This window comes from Leiobunum rupestre, chromosome 8 (genome assembly GCF_980474605.1).
Source record: "Leiobunum rupestre chromosome 8, qqLeiRupe1.1.hap1, whole genome shotgun sequence".
In the NCBI taxonomy this organism is placed as follows: Eukaryota; Metazoa; Arthropoda; class Arachnida; order Opiliones; family Sclerosomatidae; genus Leiobunum; species Leiobunum rupestre.
The window spans coordinates 43,851,673-43,869,383 of NC_143391.1; the positions used below are offsets into that span (position 1 = coordinate 43,851,673).

The following is a 17,711-nucleotide window of genomic DNA, read 5'->3' on the forward strand; positions in this document are numbered from 1 at the left end:
CTTCTCCCATAAAAACAAGTGACTAATGTGTCATTTGCTCTGTCGTCTGCTTGCTATTTAGGGTTTTTGGTAGAGTTGAAAGTTAAAAAGTACTGATAGACCAAAATATGAATAAGAAAAAAGTTATTAAAAAACTTATAAAACGGTTGAAAACAGTATTAATTGAGAAAGTTGTTTCGGAAGTCAAGTTAGTCAACATATTTTTATAGAATGGCATTTTTAATATTCCCGACGGTTTGAAGACTGTATTAAGTTCATGCAAAGAAAGATCCAATGATTTTAACACTTTATGCCAAGCACTATGGTATATAAACAATGCTAAAGTTTTAGAAACTAGCATATCATTGTGAAAGCAGGCATTATTGAATTGTAAGTATAATTCTTTACTAATGGCCCGGACCCCCCACAGGAATTTTTATTGATCGCCGCCGTTGGAAGTACAATGAATATCTTGGCTATTACCCTGAAAATCCATACCAATTACGCAATAACTATTTCGATCAATTATTAAAAAAATATTAAATTTTACGCGTTTCTGAACTTCCAAATAAAATGTTTTCCGGAGCTCAAGTTCTGCCCCCCCCCCCCTCCCTGAAAAATCCAGAGATGATGTCCTTGCTCCACTTTCCACCGTAGCACAACTTCATAGAAGTAATAAAGAGGGCGATGAAAACCAGAATCTTATGTTACTTAAACGTGTGAAGGCCTTGTCAGGTGCCCTAACATAATTAGAGTGCCACTAATCAGTTTCCAAAGCTTCCTATTATAATATTAAATTATTACAAAATCATGGGAGGTTATAATTATGTTATAAATCTGTTCATTTTCTGTTAATGAACCTAACTCAACACGAATTAAAATTCTTAAAGCTGAGAAAACTATGGCCGCCCACACTCCACAAATTATGTATAGGGTCCCAATAGAGTACAGGCAATCTAGGGTTTGACCCGGAACAAAATTCCATAGTTTTGAAACTCTTTCGCGTGGTGCAATCTCCCCCAATCAGCCACCCTAGGGAAATCCGCCATCTTGGAAAATGGCGACCAAAAATGGATAAAAACGTCATAACTAATTATGACGTCTCCCGAATTTTATGTGTCATACCTTTAACGGTTCGTTATTACGTTACCAAAATATTTTGTTCTAAGACATTTTGTCGTAAAACTAACGTCTAATTAATTACGATTAAAAATATAATTTATTAAAACAAATTATGCAAATTCGTGAAAAAAACTATTTATACAATTTTCTGTTGAACTTGAACGTACCTTTTTGCATATTTCATCAGCCTACCTGTGAATTTGAAAGGGCTTCTATAAAGCTATGACTCGGGGCCTCCCAAAACTATGTTTACGGACCTCGAAAAACCAAGATCTATGGTTAAGGACCTCCAAAAACGATGCTTATAGCGTTTTCCATTGGGAACCTCCGAGTGTGATCCGGATTTGTTGAATGACGTCACTGCTCTCTGTAGGAGGCGCTCGGAGGATTCGCTTTGGTAGCTCCCAATGAAATACGAAACGTTTTCGGAGCACTCTTTTGTTTCCCTCCGACTCTTGAATTGGGGCAGCTGGGAGCACTCCGGGAGGGAGTACCTTGGTCAATGGAAGACGATTCTCCCTCTCGGAGCTGCCCCTTTTTTCCCAAAATATACCTCTCCTCGGAAGAATGGTCCCTAGTGGTATTAATTTCTCGAAACGACCCCCAAAGATATCTCCGCAATTCAGAGTTATTTACGAAAAACGTATTCTCGGTTCAAACCCTGCCCGGTATAAAATTTTTATTTTAATTTAAATAATTGAGACGAAACAATCGAGTTTAATTTATTCAGAATATTATAAATTAAGTAGTAACAACAGCGAGTTAGACTTACTAAAACAATGCACAATTGAATTTAACCCTTTTTACAGTACATGTTTATCAGTTGAATATAATACTAAGCAAATTTTAATGAAAGAAATATCTACAGATGGTATTTGTATTTTTCTCGCTTACGAAATACTTGCCGCATCTTTAACGCTCATTTTATTTCAACGCTCGTAGACTTCCAGTTGACGTTGTGACACATACCGCATGAAAAAGACCAATGCCGTCCAATTTCCAATATCATATAATGACTCGCACACCCAGGAAATCATTGACTGCGTTAGAAATCGTAGATATCCAAATATCCACACCAAATATATTTACAAGAAGCAAAAACCTTACCATCAACAAAGCACAGAGAGCCACTTGACTAACCGCCAGCTCTTAAAGAAATTAACGTTAAATTATCTCCTTTGAATTAACACAACTATATATAGGTCGTAAAAATACCCGTTAATAAATAACAAAAAAACTAACAAAGTGGACCACCCACAGGGTCTACCCTTTAACCCTCTTATCTCGGCTGACTGCGCTAAAACAAGATTTAACCTTTAAAAAAACCAGACTTTATTACCTATTATGCTTACGATGCGTGTCTTAATTTCAGTGAACCTAAGTAGCTATCGGTGGTTCTGTGGTAGAGCGCTCGACTGCCAAGCCGAATGGTCTGGGTTCGAAACCTGGGTGGCCCATTTGTTTTTAATCAATAGAGAAACGCTAAATTAGAATTTCTTCGATGCAATAATTTCAATTTCAATTCTATTTCAATTAAACCAAAATTTCGTACTCTATTAAATACGCTTCCGATAAAGCTGAAGGTCTAATTTTCAATAAGGCGTAACAAGTGTCGGTGGTTCTGTGGTAGAACGTCCGCCTGTCAAATCGGAGGTCTCGGGTTCAAATCCCGCCCGATGCGATCGCAAATTGATACTAAGACGAATACCGTGTACAACTGGTGGAAACCCTGCCATTGAACGTTGATAGGTAGCATAGCACTCGGTCCGTCCCGAAGTCATTCAGAAGAAGTTGGAGAGAAAACGCCCATATAAACACAACAGACTCAACATGCACAACCATCAGAACACAAATACAACAAATTCAACACTCACAACCTACGTATAAACACTACAAAAACGTAAAACACCAAACCGTCACGACGGTGAGCGAAAAAACACCATCCAAACCAAAACGTAAATGAATCCAACCCTTCGAGAAACTGCGTACGCAGTGATTACACTTTGCACCGAAAATGCGAACGCGTTCGCAGGCCTGACAGACCCACAGACCCACAGACAGACACGGTGGTTGTATAACCCCTCCTAGGGGACTTTGTCCCCTCGGTGAGGTAAAAAGGTACATGTTTTTGCTACTCCTAGGGTACGTTCACGTTCAACAGAAAGTTGTATAAATAGTTTTTTAATACAAGTTTATTTGTTTTAATAAATTATATTTTTAAACGTTATAAATTAGGCGTTAGGTTAAAGTTACGACAAAATGTCTTCGAACAAAAGTTTTCGGTAACGTAATAACGAATCGTTAAAGGTATGACACATAAAAATCGGCAGAGGTCATCATTAGTTATAATGTTTTTACCCATTTTTGGCCGCCATTTTCCAAGATGGCGGATTTTTCTGAGGTGGCTGATTGGGGGAGATTGCACCACGTGAAAGATCGCCTCGAATTCTATAAAATACCCGAGTTTCAAAACTATCTCATTTTGTTCCTGGTTAAGCCATTTTTTGAGTTAGATTGACTGTACTAATATCCTTATGGTTAGTTGAACATAGTCATCGGACTCATCGCGGTAAAATGTCTGAAGATAAAAGAGGTAAATTGTAAATTTATTAATGAACTTGCACTTTTACTAGAGCTTTATAGTTGATAAAAAAAAATAAAAATTGCAAATTTTAAGATAGTAATAATTAAAGCTTATTTTTAATTATTTCAAACTTGGAAGGTTTATAGTTTCTTTAACTTAAAGGCCTAGGATTTCTTCTGCCAGTTTTCCCTAAAGTTTTCTTCCCGCCGCACAAATATCCTGGTGGTAGGCCAACGTGTTCTGCGGTTGGCCTACCACCAGGATATTCGCGCGGCGGGAAGAAAACTTTAAGGAAAACTGGCAGAAGAAATCCTAGGCCTTTAAAGCTTTAGTATCCCAAAATGATTAAAGGGAAAAGCAATCTTTATGGAAGACCCTTTCAATTTTTCATATTTACCTGTACAGTGGCGCCAAACATTTTTAAAGCCAAAAGCAAGAGCGGCCAGAGCTGTAATCGTTGGTGTTCCACACCAAATACCTGAGGTTATATTCCCTTTAAGGGTCCCAAGAGTACAAAAAAGACTAAAACTAAGTTTTGTCTTTTAGCATGAGTGAAGATAGTTAGCATAGAGTAGGTAATTCGTAGATAAAAATATAAGTTAATTACTGATCTTAGAATTAAAAGAAGTGTCAATAATATTATAGAATTTTTGATAAGCGTGGATGGTAATAGGATTTTTAGAGAAAACCCAAACTAACCCCCTAAACTAAGTAAATTTAAAGGGATTCTTGACTCTTTTTTGTAAGAATAGTTTTATTAATTGAATTGATGCTATGCTTATTTAGCCTCTTAGATAAAATTGCGAGTGTAATTAAATAAACTAAGAAATAGATTAAACAAAATTTTAAATTTAGTTTAATAGCAACGAGAAGTCATGCTAAATGGGAGATGGATGAAAAGGCTAAGAATTTTTGTAGTAGTTTGATTAAAGCCATTTAAGATTCCGAAAACTAACGAAAGAATAATATAAAATAATAAATCCCCTCTATTTATCAGAGTTACTACAAGTAGGGGAATTAATTTTTGTTATGTTAAAATTATATCTTCTTAATCTACTGCTTAGACGTTAGGTTTATATAAAGTTAGTTTATGAACATTTTAACTTTTATATTGTGGGATGGATGCTTGGTTAGTTAGTGAAATATTAGTCATTTAGGAATTTTATGGATTATTGAATTTAAGTTTAGAATTACCCTATTATGCTAATTTAGAGGATTTTAAGGAATAAGCATAAAATTAAAGATTTTGGCGGTGTTTTATCTTTTTAGAGGAACTCGTCCTGTAATCGATAGCCCCCGGGAAATCTTACCAAAGTTTATAATTAATTTTAAGTTTATATACTGTTGTTGTTAGATTACTTAGTAAAATAATATGAGTTTTTGAATTTGGATTTAAGATCTAGGAATTTAAATCATGGTGTAGTTTATGCCTAGGTAGAGATGAGTTACTACAATATATAATAGAATTACAGGGGCGTAGGAAGGTCTTTATTTCAGGGGGGGGGGCAAACCGATAAAACTCCAAGTCTTCCCCCAGTGTTGAACCCTCCAGATATATATTTTTTTGTTATTATTTCTCTTTTTGGGTGAGAATTTCTCAGGGGGATCAAAGTTTTGTAAATTTTAGGTAATTAAAAGAAATAAAATTTTACTAACTATTCTCAGTTTCTCACTGAAAAAAAAAAGAATCCATTGAATCCAAATACATGATAATTAAATAAAACGTTTTTATTCAAAATCAGAATATAAATGCTAGACCGAATCGCAATATTTGGATTCTAGATAAAACAAATTTGTTTTATTCAGGACTAGAAAAAAGCGGTACGAACTTAACTCAAATCAGATGTGGATAATTATGGTCAAATGCGTTAAAACCGTGGAAAATGCGATAATATTTTCGCTAAATTAAAAGTAATTTTTTCTTCCGCCCGATTACCCCTCATTTATATTCGATCCCTCTCCCGCTAGCCTAAACCTCTTTCCATCCTGTAAAGCAAAATCAAATCCCTTACAGACTCGCTTACAGACACTAACTAAAAACGTAAAATATTTAAAATTCAAAAACAATACATACTCCCTTGTTGGCCTTAGTCTAAACTTCTCTCTCAACGCGAACTCGACTCCTACGTTATCTCAACAATTATGAATGATGAATTTTCCCGTACTCTAGTCTCTAACCTATTAACAGTACCTAAGATTTTAACTTTAAATTTACAAAATCTTTCACTTATTGTTTAAATATTTAAGTTCACTTTTCTGTAAAATATATTTTATTAAGTTTCGTATAACAAAACATGTAGTCGTAGAAAGCTAGAAACCTCAGTCATAACCAGTGGTGTAGTCCTAAAATAAAAAGAACCGGGGCGCTACCTGGGTACAGCCAACTTCGATCAAAGTTGGCTGTACCGGCCGCTATAAATGTACGTCCAACTTCGATTTTTAGCGTGATCGAAGCTGGCCGTAACTAGGTAACAATTGGAAATTGTTATGGTATTTTTCTGTGGGCAAAATTTATCATAAATTCAGACACCCTTTATTCCAGAAAAATGGCAAGTTGGAAAAAAGAGGCAGGGCCCGCCCTCGCAAAATGGAAAAACCAAGGCGGGGCAGGGCCCTGCCTTTGAAAAAAGCACCGGGGCGACGCCCTGCCCCGCCCTGACCCGACTACACCACTGGTCATAACTCATAACTGTTTTATGTTTAATAAATTTTAAACATCTGATCTAAAGATAATCAGATATATTTTTTGTTAAGCCTAGTGTAACAAAAATAACGTGTATTCATAAAAATGTAGAAGGCTCAGTAGTGATAACTTTGTAAGATATAAATTTAGATATCAACATTTTAAAAATTAAGTCTATTAAATAAAGGAATCATAGAAAGTTAGAAGCCTCAGTGATAAATTTTTAAACGATCTTAGATTATTCTTTAACATCTTACCTGATTGCGTAAACTTTTATTCCGAATAAAATTAATAGGCCTACAAACACTGTCAAATAATTCAAAACATATTTACTATTTAACTACCTGGGCAAAGCCGTGGCGCGAAACCAACTGAAGAAATCGTAGGTTGCAAGATAAAGGTCGTGCAAAACACGCAATTTTGGTATTTCCCAAGGTGCAGAGGAGAGACCATAGACAGTATAAATCCCTAAGGGATATATACTGTCTATGGAGAGACAGGACTCGTGAGCGCCTGTTTTATTTAACAATATTACGAGAACAGTGCGATGTTGCGGTGGCGCTGGTGTACCGACGCTAAACCTTATTCACGACTCCAATTAATTAAAACTGGCCGATTTAAAGGGGTTGGCAACCTGTATTGCTAGGCGAAGGTGAGGTTATTTGTGCGATAATTTTGCCACCTCATTAATTTGAAGCGGGAAATATTATCGCACAAATAGCAAAACTTATACATAAAACCGTTTTTTTACATAATAGTGTTGGTATTAGTAGTAAAACCGGGTACCCGACACATATGAAAAAGTATATCACGAAACTAATCTAATACTACTTTAGAAAAAAAACTTAAAACTCCCACATTGTCTAAGTTATGTTTTGAAATATATTTACGAAAAGTAAGTAGACTTAGTAGGCTACTAAAATACTAAATGATATTCTGTATATTTTTGGATTTTGACCAAGGTACGACGTCCCCGCCCGATGGACTATGGTATGAATAAAAGCAATTTCCAGGGGGGGGGGTCATTTACATGGGTTGCCCCCTGCCCCTCCCCCCCGGTTCCTACGCCGCTGATGAATTATGAATGGAATTTTTATATGAAATAGGTTTTTTTAGTAAATTTTCAGTAATAAGGTGAGTTGAATGGAGCTCTAGATCCTAGAACATGCACATATCGCCTGTCACTCTGGTTTTAATAGGGGATAAGTCGTAACAAAGTAGATGTAATGGTATTTGTATCTAGAGGTTAAGACAAAGTATTAAAGCGATTTATTTAGATTAAATTGTTCTTTGATTTTCAAAGTGTTTTAATAAGAATCTTTGTATTTAAGTTGTAAGGTAATTTTGGGAAAAATAATTATAATAATAATAATAATATAAAAATAATAATAGAATTTTTGGAATTAGTTATAATATGATGATACCTGTGAAGGTTTTATAGAGATGTAATAGAAAGTAGATAGTTTTGTACCTTTTGTCTCAGGGTAGCACTATTTCCCGCCATAAAAACTTTGCTCACAACAAAATGATGGGGACTTTTGACATTTTATAATTATTATGACAAAATTAAGGTGCCTGCAAAAATTCAGCCCGTTAGCAATTTTTCCGAAGTTTGTCCAAAATTTTGGCTAAAGTTACTTTACTTTTAGTTTAAGCCAGCCAACACTGTTTCCTGATATTCCTAGCCACCAGCAGAGGTTGAAAATATAATCCGTAAGAACTTCAAACTATTGCAATTGGCGCAGAGACAAGTTACATATTCCCTGACCCCCAAGGTTTTGCTAACGTCGGGACCAGAATCTTAGATCTTGGTTGATATCTAGCACGTTGCCTGGTGATGTTGTTCCACAGCTCACACTGGCACCACTAAATGTGGCCGTCCACGCTGTATTTATTTTGTGTTGTAATGTCTCGTTTTTTAGGCTAAATTCTTCTTTAATTTTGTAACCGCCTTTGAGATTTGTAGTCTTCTTTCTACTAATGTAAAAAAATAACCCTTTTACAAATAATTCGGCACCAATGGTCTTTGAATTATTAATAAAGTAAAACAATAGTAATAGGACTGTTTTTCTTATTAAAATTAACGGTCGTATTACCATTATTTTACTTTATTCAACACTGTTTCAGATTTAAAAGATTGGAAAATAAATTTTTCCGTTAATGAAAGGTTAATTAATTAAGTTTAAAAAGAAATTGTGGGCTGGTGATTCAATTTTGACCCAAAACTTGTCAAGGTTAACGGTAATAGTTAGTGTAGGGAGCTGTTGGCTCGATCGTGTGGCATGCAGGGCTTGCCACCACCCTCCTACGCATTGTAACCCGGCCACCTGAATTAAAGGCTTCAAAAGTCGCTTGATGACTTAGGCCTAAGGTGGTGCCTTGGGTATTAGCCTAGCTGATTATTATTTTACCTCTGGTAAAAAAAATTAGTATCGTCTAAATGTAGATTGGTTTCGTCGCTGAAGCCACAGCACCGTAAAAACTCCCTAAATAAAAGTTGGATTTGGTCCGACGCGGCGGGTAAAAAACGCGAGGAAGAAAATTAATATTATGATTGAATTTTTTAATATACGATAACATACAAATGGTAATTGAACCTTCAAACTAATAGCTAAGGTAAGAAGGTATATCTAAATTTATATCTTGATATTTTGTGCACAAAACCCCGAGGCTTATCGTTTTCAAACAATGGCTTTCTAAACAGCCCCGTCAATCTGCCAGGATTGCGAGAGGTGGAGAGTTAAATGTTACGGTGACGTAGGATACGCGGCGAAACAATTTTAAACTGTACTAAAATCACGGAACTATTTTTTTAAACGCACAAACATAGGGATTAAATAAAATCCATTAAGGAAACTTAAAAAGATCGTGCTACGGTTTCCTTCAATCATTTTTTAGAATAAATAGAGTGGACATGACTTTAGAGGATGACCTATTGACGTATTTTGGTTATTTTAAAACGTCAGTAGCTCGATTTCGCACCGAAACTTCTACCCTTTCTATTTTAAACCATTTTTATAATGCTACAGTAACACCATGTGGTTATTTAAAATGTTTTTTTCGGGATTTTATTACTGTGTGCGTTTTAAAAAGTCCAACGATGTTCAAGTTTATTTGGGATAATTTGTTTCGTGAACTCTACTTCATCAAATAATATATTTGTCCCACCTTTCGGAATCCTCACAGAGTTTTGTCTGTTCCCACTAGTAGCAGGGAAACTTTAACTAAGGGATACTATTTTGGTTAGATTTACTTTTCTAAATTATAGGGTTGATGATGATTTCGAGTTTAGTATTTTCCCTTTAAGTTTAACCGTATTTTGTGTGATATAAGGCTAACGACGGAGGCTAAGGCTGTGTATGATTCAAAACTACGTTATTTTAGCATTATCAATTTTATTGAAATATATCTCCAGCTTTACATACTCTTAAACTTTACTCTACGTTTGACTATTTTAAATAATTATTGCAACTTAGGCGTCCTTTCCGGTGACCTGGGCGCTGGGCACTTAGAAGAGGTAAGGGCGTGTGTTAATGATGGGGGTCAAAGTTCCGAGTATGTTACCCACTCGGTAGGCGATGGGTTTGTGCTGGACGACGGGTTTGTGCAAGTAGAAGATTGGTTGGGGCAGGCGGAAGAGGACGTCCTTGGTGCGGATGATGGGCTGGGGAGCCTCGACGACGGGGCTGGGCAGGTTCAGGTGCAAGTCCTTGTTCTCGATTGAGTTGCCCGGAAGGTGGATGTTGGCCTGGGGGATGTCGACGACCTCCTGTCCTCCTTTGGGCAGGTGGACGATGGGGGCGTTGGCCAACAAGGCCGGGGCTGAGTACTCGTTTTCCGTCCACAAGTCAGCGGAAACAGCAGCGCCACCGGAAGGGGATCGCGCACTTTCATGGAACCGGTGCGGAAGATTTTCCACCCCTAGTAACTTCGACATCTGAGGTAGTTTCAATGGTTTCGTTGGTTTCTTCGCCACCGGATGGGGCCACTTAGACTGTGAGAGGTCCCGTAATCTCCAAGGAACCCTCGCTGAGATCGGCGCCAAGGATTTTTTAGAACTGCCCGAATACAAACTGAACCCCAAAAACATAGTTTCAATGATCTATAAAAGCACCGAATTCAGAATTTGTAGCGGACGAATATTTTAACAAAATTATGAGATAAAAAAGGGCTGTAAAGAAGTAACTTAGTTCGGCAAAATTGGCTGCGTTTGTCGATGTGTACCAGGAAGACTCGTCGACTGTTACATCTCCCCTCTTGACGTAATATTTTTTTTAAATTTAATTTACGACAAATAGCACTGCCCAAATCCGATTTTAGAACTGGAAATTCGAGTTTTAGAACTGCCCACTATTTTAGGCCCTGCGAGTACCCATTCCTCTTTTTTAACTACGACTGCTCCTGGAAACTGAGTACATGGGGATTTAATGGATTTTCCAATGTTTTTATTTAGCACTAACAAAATCTCGCGTTTTTCCCGAAGGGCTTTGAGTTCGGGAAAATAACAAAGTATTGGGTTTTTAAGACGCGTTGTATGAATTTGAGCAGTTCCTCCTAGTTGACTAACCCACGGCCAACTTTGATTTCTCGCGCATCTCTCGCGCTACAGCGGCCATCTCATTCGTTGACGTTTCTGTGTTAACCTATGAGCAAAAGATGTGTATGACGTCAGCGCCCCTAGCGGATTATTATTTTTAGTATAGTTTTTACATTGGGGACAATATAACCACCGAGCGTGGCGCTGAACTCCTACACATTATAGTACAGTTTATAGGGGGAAAATCCTTGCTCGCGGAATTTCGACGAATGTGTTGGCCGTAGTAGCGCGAACAGCGCGTGATCAAAGTTGGCCGTGACTAACCCGAGACACGTAAAGTTTTTTGAGCTCCCTTAGCTTCAAAACAACGGATTGTTGCCTGGAGCCCTAGACCCTCTACAGAACATACAGTATTACATTGTTTTTTAAATGGGACTTCCACAAGCCTTCGCCTCTTTAATTTTTAATTCATTTTAGATAAGCCATTGGAAATCGTGTACGAATAAAAACACGTATTTGCTTATTAGGCACAGCTTAAGGGCTTAATATCAATTATTGTTACGCGGGAAAATGTGTGTTTTTTATAAGTAAAAGAAACAGTAAAATATTATCGGATTCTTACTAACGACGTTAAAAATATTAAATTATTAAAGTAAACATCGCGTTATTCAATTTACAGCGTTATTAATTCCACTCAATATCCGCTTAGGAACTATCCCCTGAGGAATTACCTGTAGATCTTATAGGATATGTAAGGCGTCTTCAGGGGAAAGTTAGGGGTCATTCACAAATAGTTATTACACTTTTTTCGAAACTTTGAAGGCGTGTCACAACTGTTACAAAGATTTGGTAGCATTTTTCCGAATTGAAGCGCATTTGTCCGAACTGTAAAAATATGGCTCAGATGGCCGAATTACGGTTTCATTTGTCCGAAAATTATTTTGTATAATTTGTTGGCAATTTAACCGTTTTATCCATTTGTCAAATGTCCGAAATGTCATTTGTCCCAACGTTATACATTGGCTTTAGTCAAATTAGAAAGAATCACATTTAACCGAATCCGTAACGTGCGGTTTTTTTTATCTTAACATGAATAATTGTGGAACTTCAATCTAACCTAAATTCCAATGAATACAGACACCTAACCTAACCCAGTGGCGTAGCTAGCATGGGTGACACCCGGGGCGGATATCATGGTGTGCTACTTACTAGACTCTAGTTTGTGTAAGTTTTTATTTTTTTCACGGTTGGGTGTCACCCCCAAATAACGCCCAAACGGGTGGCACCCGGAGTGGACCGCCCCCCCTAGCTACGCCACTGACCTAACCTATTTAACCTAACCTAACCTTTATACAACATTATTAAAATTCAACCTATATTTATTATAAAACAAAAAATTCGGACATAATGCATATACGAAACAATATTTTTGCGATGGAAATTCGAACAAATGCTACTACTCGTTCAGACAAATGACACTCAAGGTCATTCAAATCGTACAAATGGAACAATTTCGGTTTTCGAGTTCGGACAAATGCTACTACCCTTCACAAAAGAATGGCTCCGTTCGTTTTTTTAATTTTAGCGCATTTTAAAATATTTTTGTAGAAATTTACACGCTTTTATCAGAAAATGTACAAACACATCTAAAAACGACCGATAGCCTCAAGACTATTCGGGCGCCCGAACTTTGCAAAATTGTTCTCAGTGTAGAAAATAATCGAATCGATCTATTTATATGTCCATTCTAATAGCCTGAGATCCTCGTACCAATATAGTTTGGTTCCGCGTAGCTTTAAGTTTCCATTTAGTTTCATGTTTTTCGTCAATTAAAAATGTAAAAAAAAATTAAACACGTCAAATTGGTAACAATAGAAATATTTGGTAGTACTCAAAAGAAGGTCCACGATGATATAATACGCTTCACAGGGCCACAATGCGGGGAAAACTACGTGGCAGATAAATGGGGAAACTTTCCCTCTAACTAGTTTATGGAAAGTCCACCTGTGGCGCTGTCGTATAACGCCAGAGGTACTAGCTTCGATGTCAAGATGCAGTTTGAGGTTCTGCTACGTAGTTTTCTCCACTCGACTTTTGCTGTCCTTTAGATTTAACTATATTATTTGCCCATGCCAATGTATTTTCATGAAGCGTTACTTTTAGTGCAGTTTGTTAGTAGTGTTTTAAAGGGCCACAGAATCGTTAGCATGTTGACGGTGAAGCTTCATAATCACTGGTTTTGAGAAGCGTGAAGGTATGCCTGAAATTCGGCTCAAAATATTCAAACGCGGACCTTCGTTTGAGAATTGTATCGCAAACTTACGAATTGTGTCTTACACTATAAGAAGTACACGATTACTTCAATTAGTTAATCAGTTATAATTATAACTTAAATTTAATATAACTATAATTTTGAATTTAATTTATACCCTTCTAATACACTTTTTAGACTGTCCCTATAAAACCGTGTTAAGTAAATTACAGTTTATTTCCTGTAATAAATTTTGGTAAGCCTCATCTGAAAAGGATATTAGTTTGGAAAATTAGATATTTTTGTTCTCTATATTACTTAGCGCTTAAAACAATAATTTTACGTTTCAATGTTTGAATAGTAAACAGTAAAAAGTTACTAAATAAATATTATAGAAAGAATAGATGTACATACAGGGTGTTTCAAAAGGTTATGCAAAAACTTGGTTTTGTGCTTGTTGCAGCCTACTTCCAGGGGCTAGTAGGCCACACTTTGAAGCTCTCTGGCGCTATTTTAACTCATCGTAGGAAAATGGGGAAAAAACAGGCATACTTCTCAACTCACATCCTACAACTCCTTAAACGTTTTGCATAACCTTTCGAAACACCCTGTATATCATTATCAGTGGGATATGGATTAAAGAAAGAATAATAAAACACTCGAAAAGGTAGAAAAGTTCATAATGAACAGGGACAATAAAGTTAAACCCTAAACAAATTTCAAGTCATTACAAAAGTTACGAATTACTTGTACGAATGGTATTCGAATAAAGACGTTAAGGAATTGAATGGCTAGAAGAATTTCCAAAGATGGACCGGTTTCACCCTAATATTCTATTCCCCCTTTTCATTATGAACTTTTATACGTTTGAAGTCCACATTTGAATCTTCTGAACACCAATTCTAATATTCTATACCCAATTTTCAATTGCCTATAATAAAAAAATCTGCTTAACTTAAATTAAATTTAATTACTTTGATACTTTGAATGTCATTTTTCGTTTCAAGTTATAATTGTTTTGAAAAAATCTAATTTAGAGGAGCATTTTTTAAAAATGAACCCTATTAAAGTAAGATACTATGATTAGGGATGAGTTATAGTTATAAGAAATAGGGATTTATATGCAGTAGTGTACAAGTGTTTTTGAGGGCACGTAAAAAATTCCGTGGCTGTCTTTGTCGAATTCAAAACGATGTTAACTTCACCAGAACATCTTTATTCATATATATCTTTTCCAATTTTACATATTCATAAACTTAACGCTATCTTCGTCCATTTACAGTTAAAACTTAGGCATTGGTTGGGTGTAGGCGCTCTTTCCGGTGATCTGGGCGCTGGGCACCTGGAAGTGGTAGGGGCGGGTGTTGACGATGGGGGTCAAAGTGCGGAGGGTGTGTCCCACTCGGTAGACGATGGGTTTGTGCTGGACGACGGGTCTGGGCACGTAGAAGATGGGCTGGGGTAGGCGGAAGAGGACGTCCTTGGTGCGGATGATAGGCTGGGGAGCCTCGACGACGGGGCTGGGCAGGTTCAGGTGCAAGTCCTTGTTCTCGAGGGAGTTGCCCGGAAGGTGGATGTTGGCCTGGGGGATATCGACGACCTCCTGTCCTCCTTTGGGCAGGTGGACGAGGGGGGCGTTGGCCGACAAGGCCGGGGCGGGGTACTCCATGGTTTCCGACCCCAAGTCAGCGGAGACAGAGGCGCCACCAGATGGAGCCACTTCCACAGGGAGGGGCTCGCGGATTTCCAAGGATCCGCCAGATAATCCAGCGCCGAAGATTTCGGAAGATTTTCCACCGCTGATAACTTCAACATCTGAGGTAGTTTCAATGGTTTCAATGATTTCTTCGCCACCGGATGGGGCCACTTCGACAGCCAGGGGTTCCGTGATTTCCAAGGAACCAGCGCTGAGATCGGCGCCCAGGAGGTCGGATGACTTTTGGGCGGCGCACTGTAAAATTGAAACATCTTGGCTACTCTTTTGGAAATATTAATAATTGAAATCACCCTTGTATTGCTTACCATGGCAGCGAGAACTAACAGCGCGACGAACTTGAACATTTTGTAGACTTGGTTGTACTTCTTCCTTTCTAACTGAAGCTTGTTCCAGGAGCTTTTGGTTGTGATGCCTTCCTTCTGGTTCCCATTCCTTTTTATACTTAATTTAGAAGTGGATTATCAATTCGGATATATTGAGAGGGTGGTGATTATCGAAATTATCCGTTTTAATTTATCGATAATTTTTGAGTAAGTGGTCAGAGCTTGAGGGTCATATCGTATGATTAGATTATAACGAAACAAGTGGAAATACGGAACGTTATTAAAAGCAGACCATTCCTAAAAAATCTGACTCGATTAACTGAATACTTAAATTATTTTCGGTTCGAAAGATTTCTATCGTTAGAGAGATAATAGGTTTCAGGTTGGTCAACGAATTTCACATTTCGGTAACTTTATTTTCGGTGATTAGCGCTAGCTACGTGAAGAACAAGTCAGAGCGCGTGTTAGCAGACGATGTTTCGATTTAGCTATTTACCTACTTCCTTTACTTGGAAATATCACCCGTCAAGTTTTTTGGTACATTTTTATGTCGTGTTAGGGTCAAATCCCGTTATCAGCCAACACTTATACATTTAACATTAACCTTTACAAGTTTACTATTATTTTAGGTTGCTGATTAAATTTTTAATGATATGCCCACTTTATAATTCCGGTCTATACGTCCTGATAAATGAATTATTAAAGTTTATTTCAGAAAATCTTTGATCAGCCCAGAACACGACGATGACAGAGGACAATTCACGACACAAAGATAAATTTTACTGGAAGTGCGACTTATGCGCATTTTCCACGAAGTACAAAAGCAACATTAAATCGCACCAGTTGACACATTCCGACACACGCGAGTTTCACTGCACTTTCTGCGGTAAAGCATTCAAAAGAAACGCTCATCTGAATGCTCACGTGAAAATTCATTCTGCTATCAATAAACTCCAGTGCGATTCATGCGTGTATTCCACAGTGCGAAAAAGCGATCTTGTACGACACAATCAATCGCATCATTCCATCGAACGGAAATATCTGTGCGAACGTTGCGATTTTTCGTGTTCCAGTAAACGAAATTTCAATTCGCACATGCTAATCCACACAAACGATCGTACTTTAATCTGTGAACATTGCGGAAAAACCTTCAAATACAAATGTCACCTTCGTGATCACGTTAAAATTCACAGCGTCGCCAAGCCTAGAAAGCTAAGTCTGCAAAATGTAGTCCACTCTTCGCGTATAAAATTGCTGTGCGCACTATGCGATAAAGCGTTCGCACGAGAAAACCAACTGAGGGAACATATAAAGACCCATAAGCTATTGCGAATTCGTCATAAAGACCGTTTGAAAGTGCAAAGTAAATTTCTTATCGAACCTAAACCACCACGAGTTCGCGTAAAAACTCCCCCGACGGTATTTGGCAAAGATGTCGAATTCTTTTGGAAGTGCGATTTGTGCAAATTCAGCACGACGTACAAAAGTAACGTTAGATCTCATAAGTTGACGCATTCCGACCGTCGAGATTTTCAGTGCGACATGTGCGATCGATGGTTCAAAAGGAACGCTCATCTGCTGAGTCACAAACTAACTCATTTCGCGGAGGCGAATCATCATTGCGAATTGTGCGGCTATTCCAGTTTGCGAAAAAGTGATCTAACGCGACACGCTTACTTGAGCCACTCGAACGAAAGGAAATATAAGTGCGATCATTGTCAGGAAACCTTCAAATTGAAATGTCGACTTGACAAGCACAAGGCGATTCATTCGGGTTTAAACGGGCACAAGTGCCATTTGTGTGAATTTTCTTGCGCGCTTAAACGAGACTTTAATTGTCACGTGTCCAGTCACTCGGGCGACCGTGTGTTTACGTGTGGACATTGCGAGAAAGCCTTCAAAGATAAATCGCACCTTCGCGAACATATGTCCGTTCATTCTGGTTTGAAATCGCACAAGTGCAATTCTTGTAGGTATTCAACTTCGCGCCAGAGAGACCTCACTAAGCACAAACTGACGCATTTCACAAAACGTTCTATTTGACTAGGCCACAGTGGAAAAGCTTCGGACTGTGTTACGAAGACCGCGATGTATTTATTCTGATTGTATTGCAATACAATTATCTTCCCGTAAATATATATTAAGGTAATCACGAATGTAGACACTCTTGTAGCTTAGTTGGTAGTGTGTTGTTTTTTCGAACAAACTATGCCTTTGTAAAAGAACCTCGCAGCAAGTGGAGTATACGTCAACATCACGTGACTTAAGTTTATAATCTGCGAGCCACTTAGAAAAAAATTGTACACCAGATTTCTGATTTCCAAATTTTTCCGATATTTATTAAATATTTCCAGATTTCCGGAAAAATAAAAAATATTTAGATTTATTTTTCTGGATTTCCAACATTTCTTTGAATTTCTTGAGATTTCCAGAAATGTCGAAAATATTTCTCCTGCATTTCTGGATTTCCGGAAATAATTACTTCGATTTCTCCCTATTTGTACACCAGTTTTCT

The 17,711-nt window shown here is 37.6% G+C and overlaps 2 protein-coding genes across 3 annotated transcripts; one reads left to right on the top strand and one right to left on the bottom strand.

Annotated features, from left to right (window-relative positions):
* Window positions 1-8,792: 8,792 nt before the first annotated feature.
* On the top strand, window positions 8,793-17,496 carry LOC149933424 (uncharacterized). Of its 2 annotated transcripts, none has more exons than XM_090155862.1 (2): window positions 8,793-8,984; window positions 15,902-17,496. In XM_090155862.1, the coding sequence occupies exon 2, from the start codon at window positions 15,941-15,943 to the stop codon at window positions 17,237-17,239; it is 1,299 nt and encodes a 432-aa protein (XP_090011988.1). In that variant the 5' UTR covers window positions 8,793-8,984; window positions 15,902-15,940; the 3' UTR covers window positions 17,240-17,496. The 2 variants fall into 2 exon arrangements, with proteins under 2 accessions (XP_090011988.1, XP_090011987.1); XM_090155861.1 differs by having other exon boundaries at window positions 15,912-17,496.
* On the bottom strand, window positions 14,364-15,266 carry LOC149933425 (uncharacterized). The gene is made up of 2 exons (XM_090156497.1): window positions 15,179-15,266; window positions 14,364-15,107 (listed from the first exon to the last, which is right to left on the bottom strand). Exons 1-2 carry the CDS (start codon window positions 15,215-15,217, stop codon window positions 14,439-14,441), a joined length of 708 nt encoding a protein of 235 aa, XP_090012623.1. The 5' UTR covers window positions 15,218-15,266; the 3' UTR covers window positions 14,364-14,438.
* Window positions 17,497-17,711: the final 215 nt, after the last annotated feature.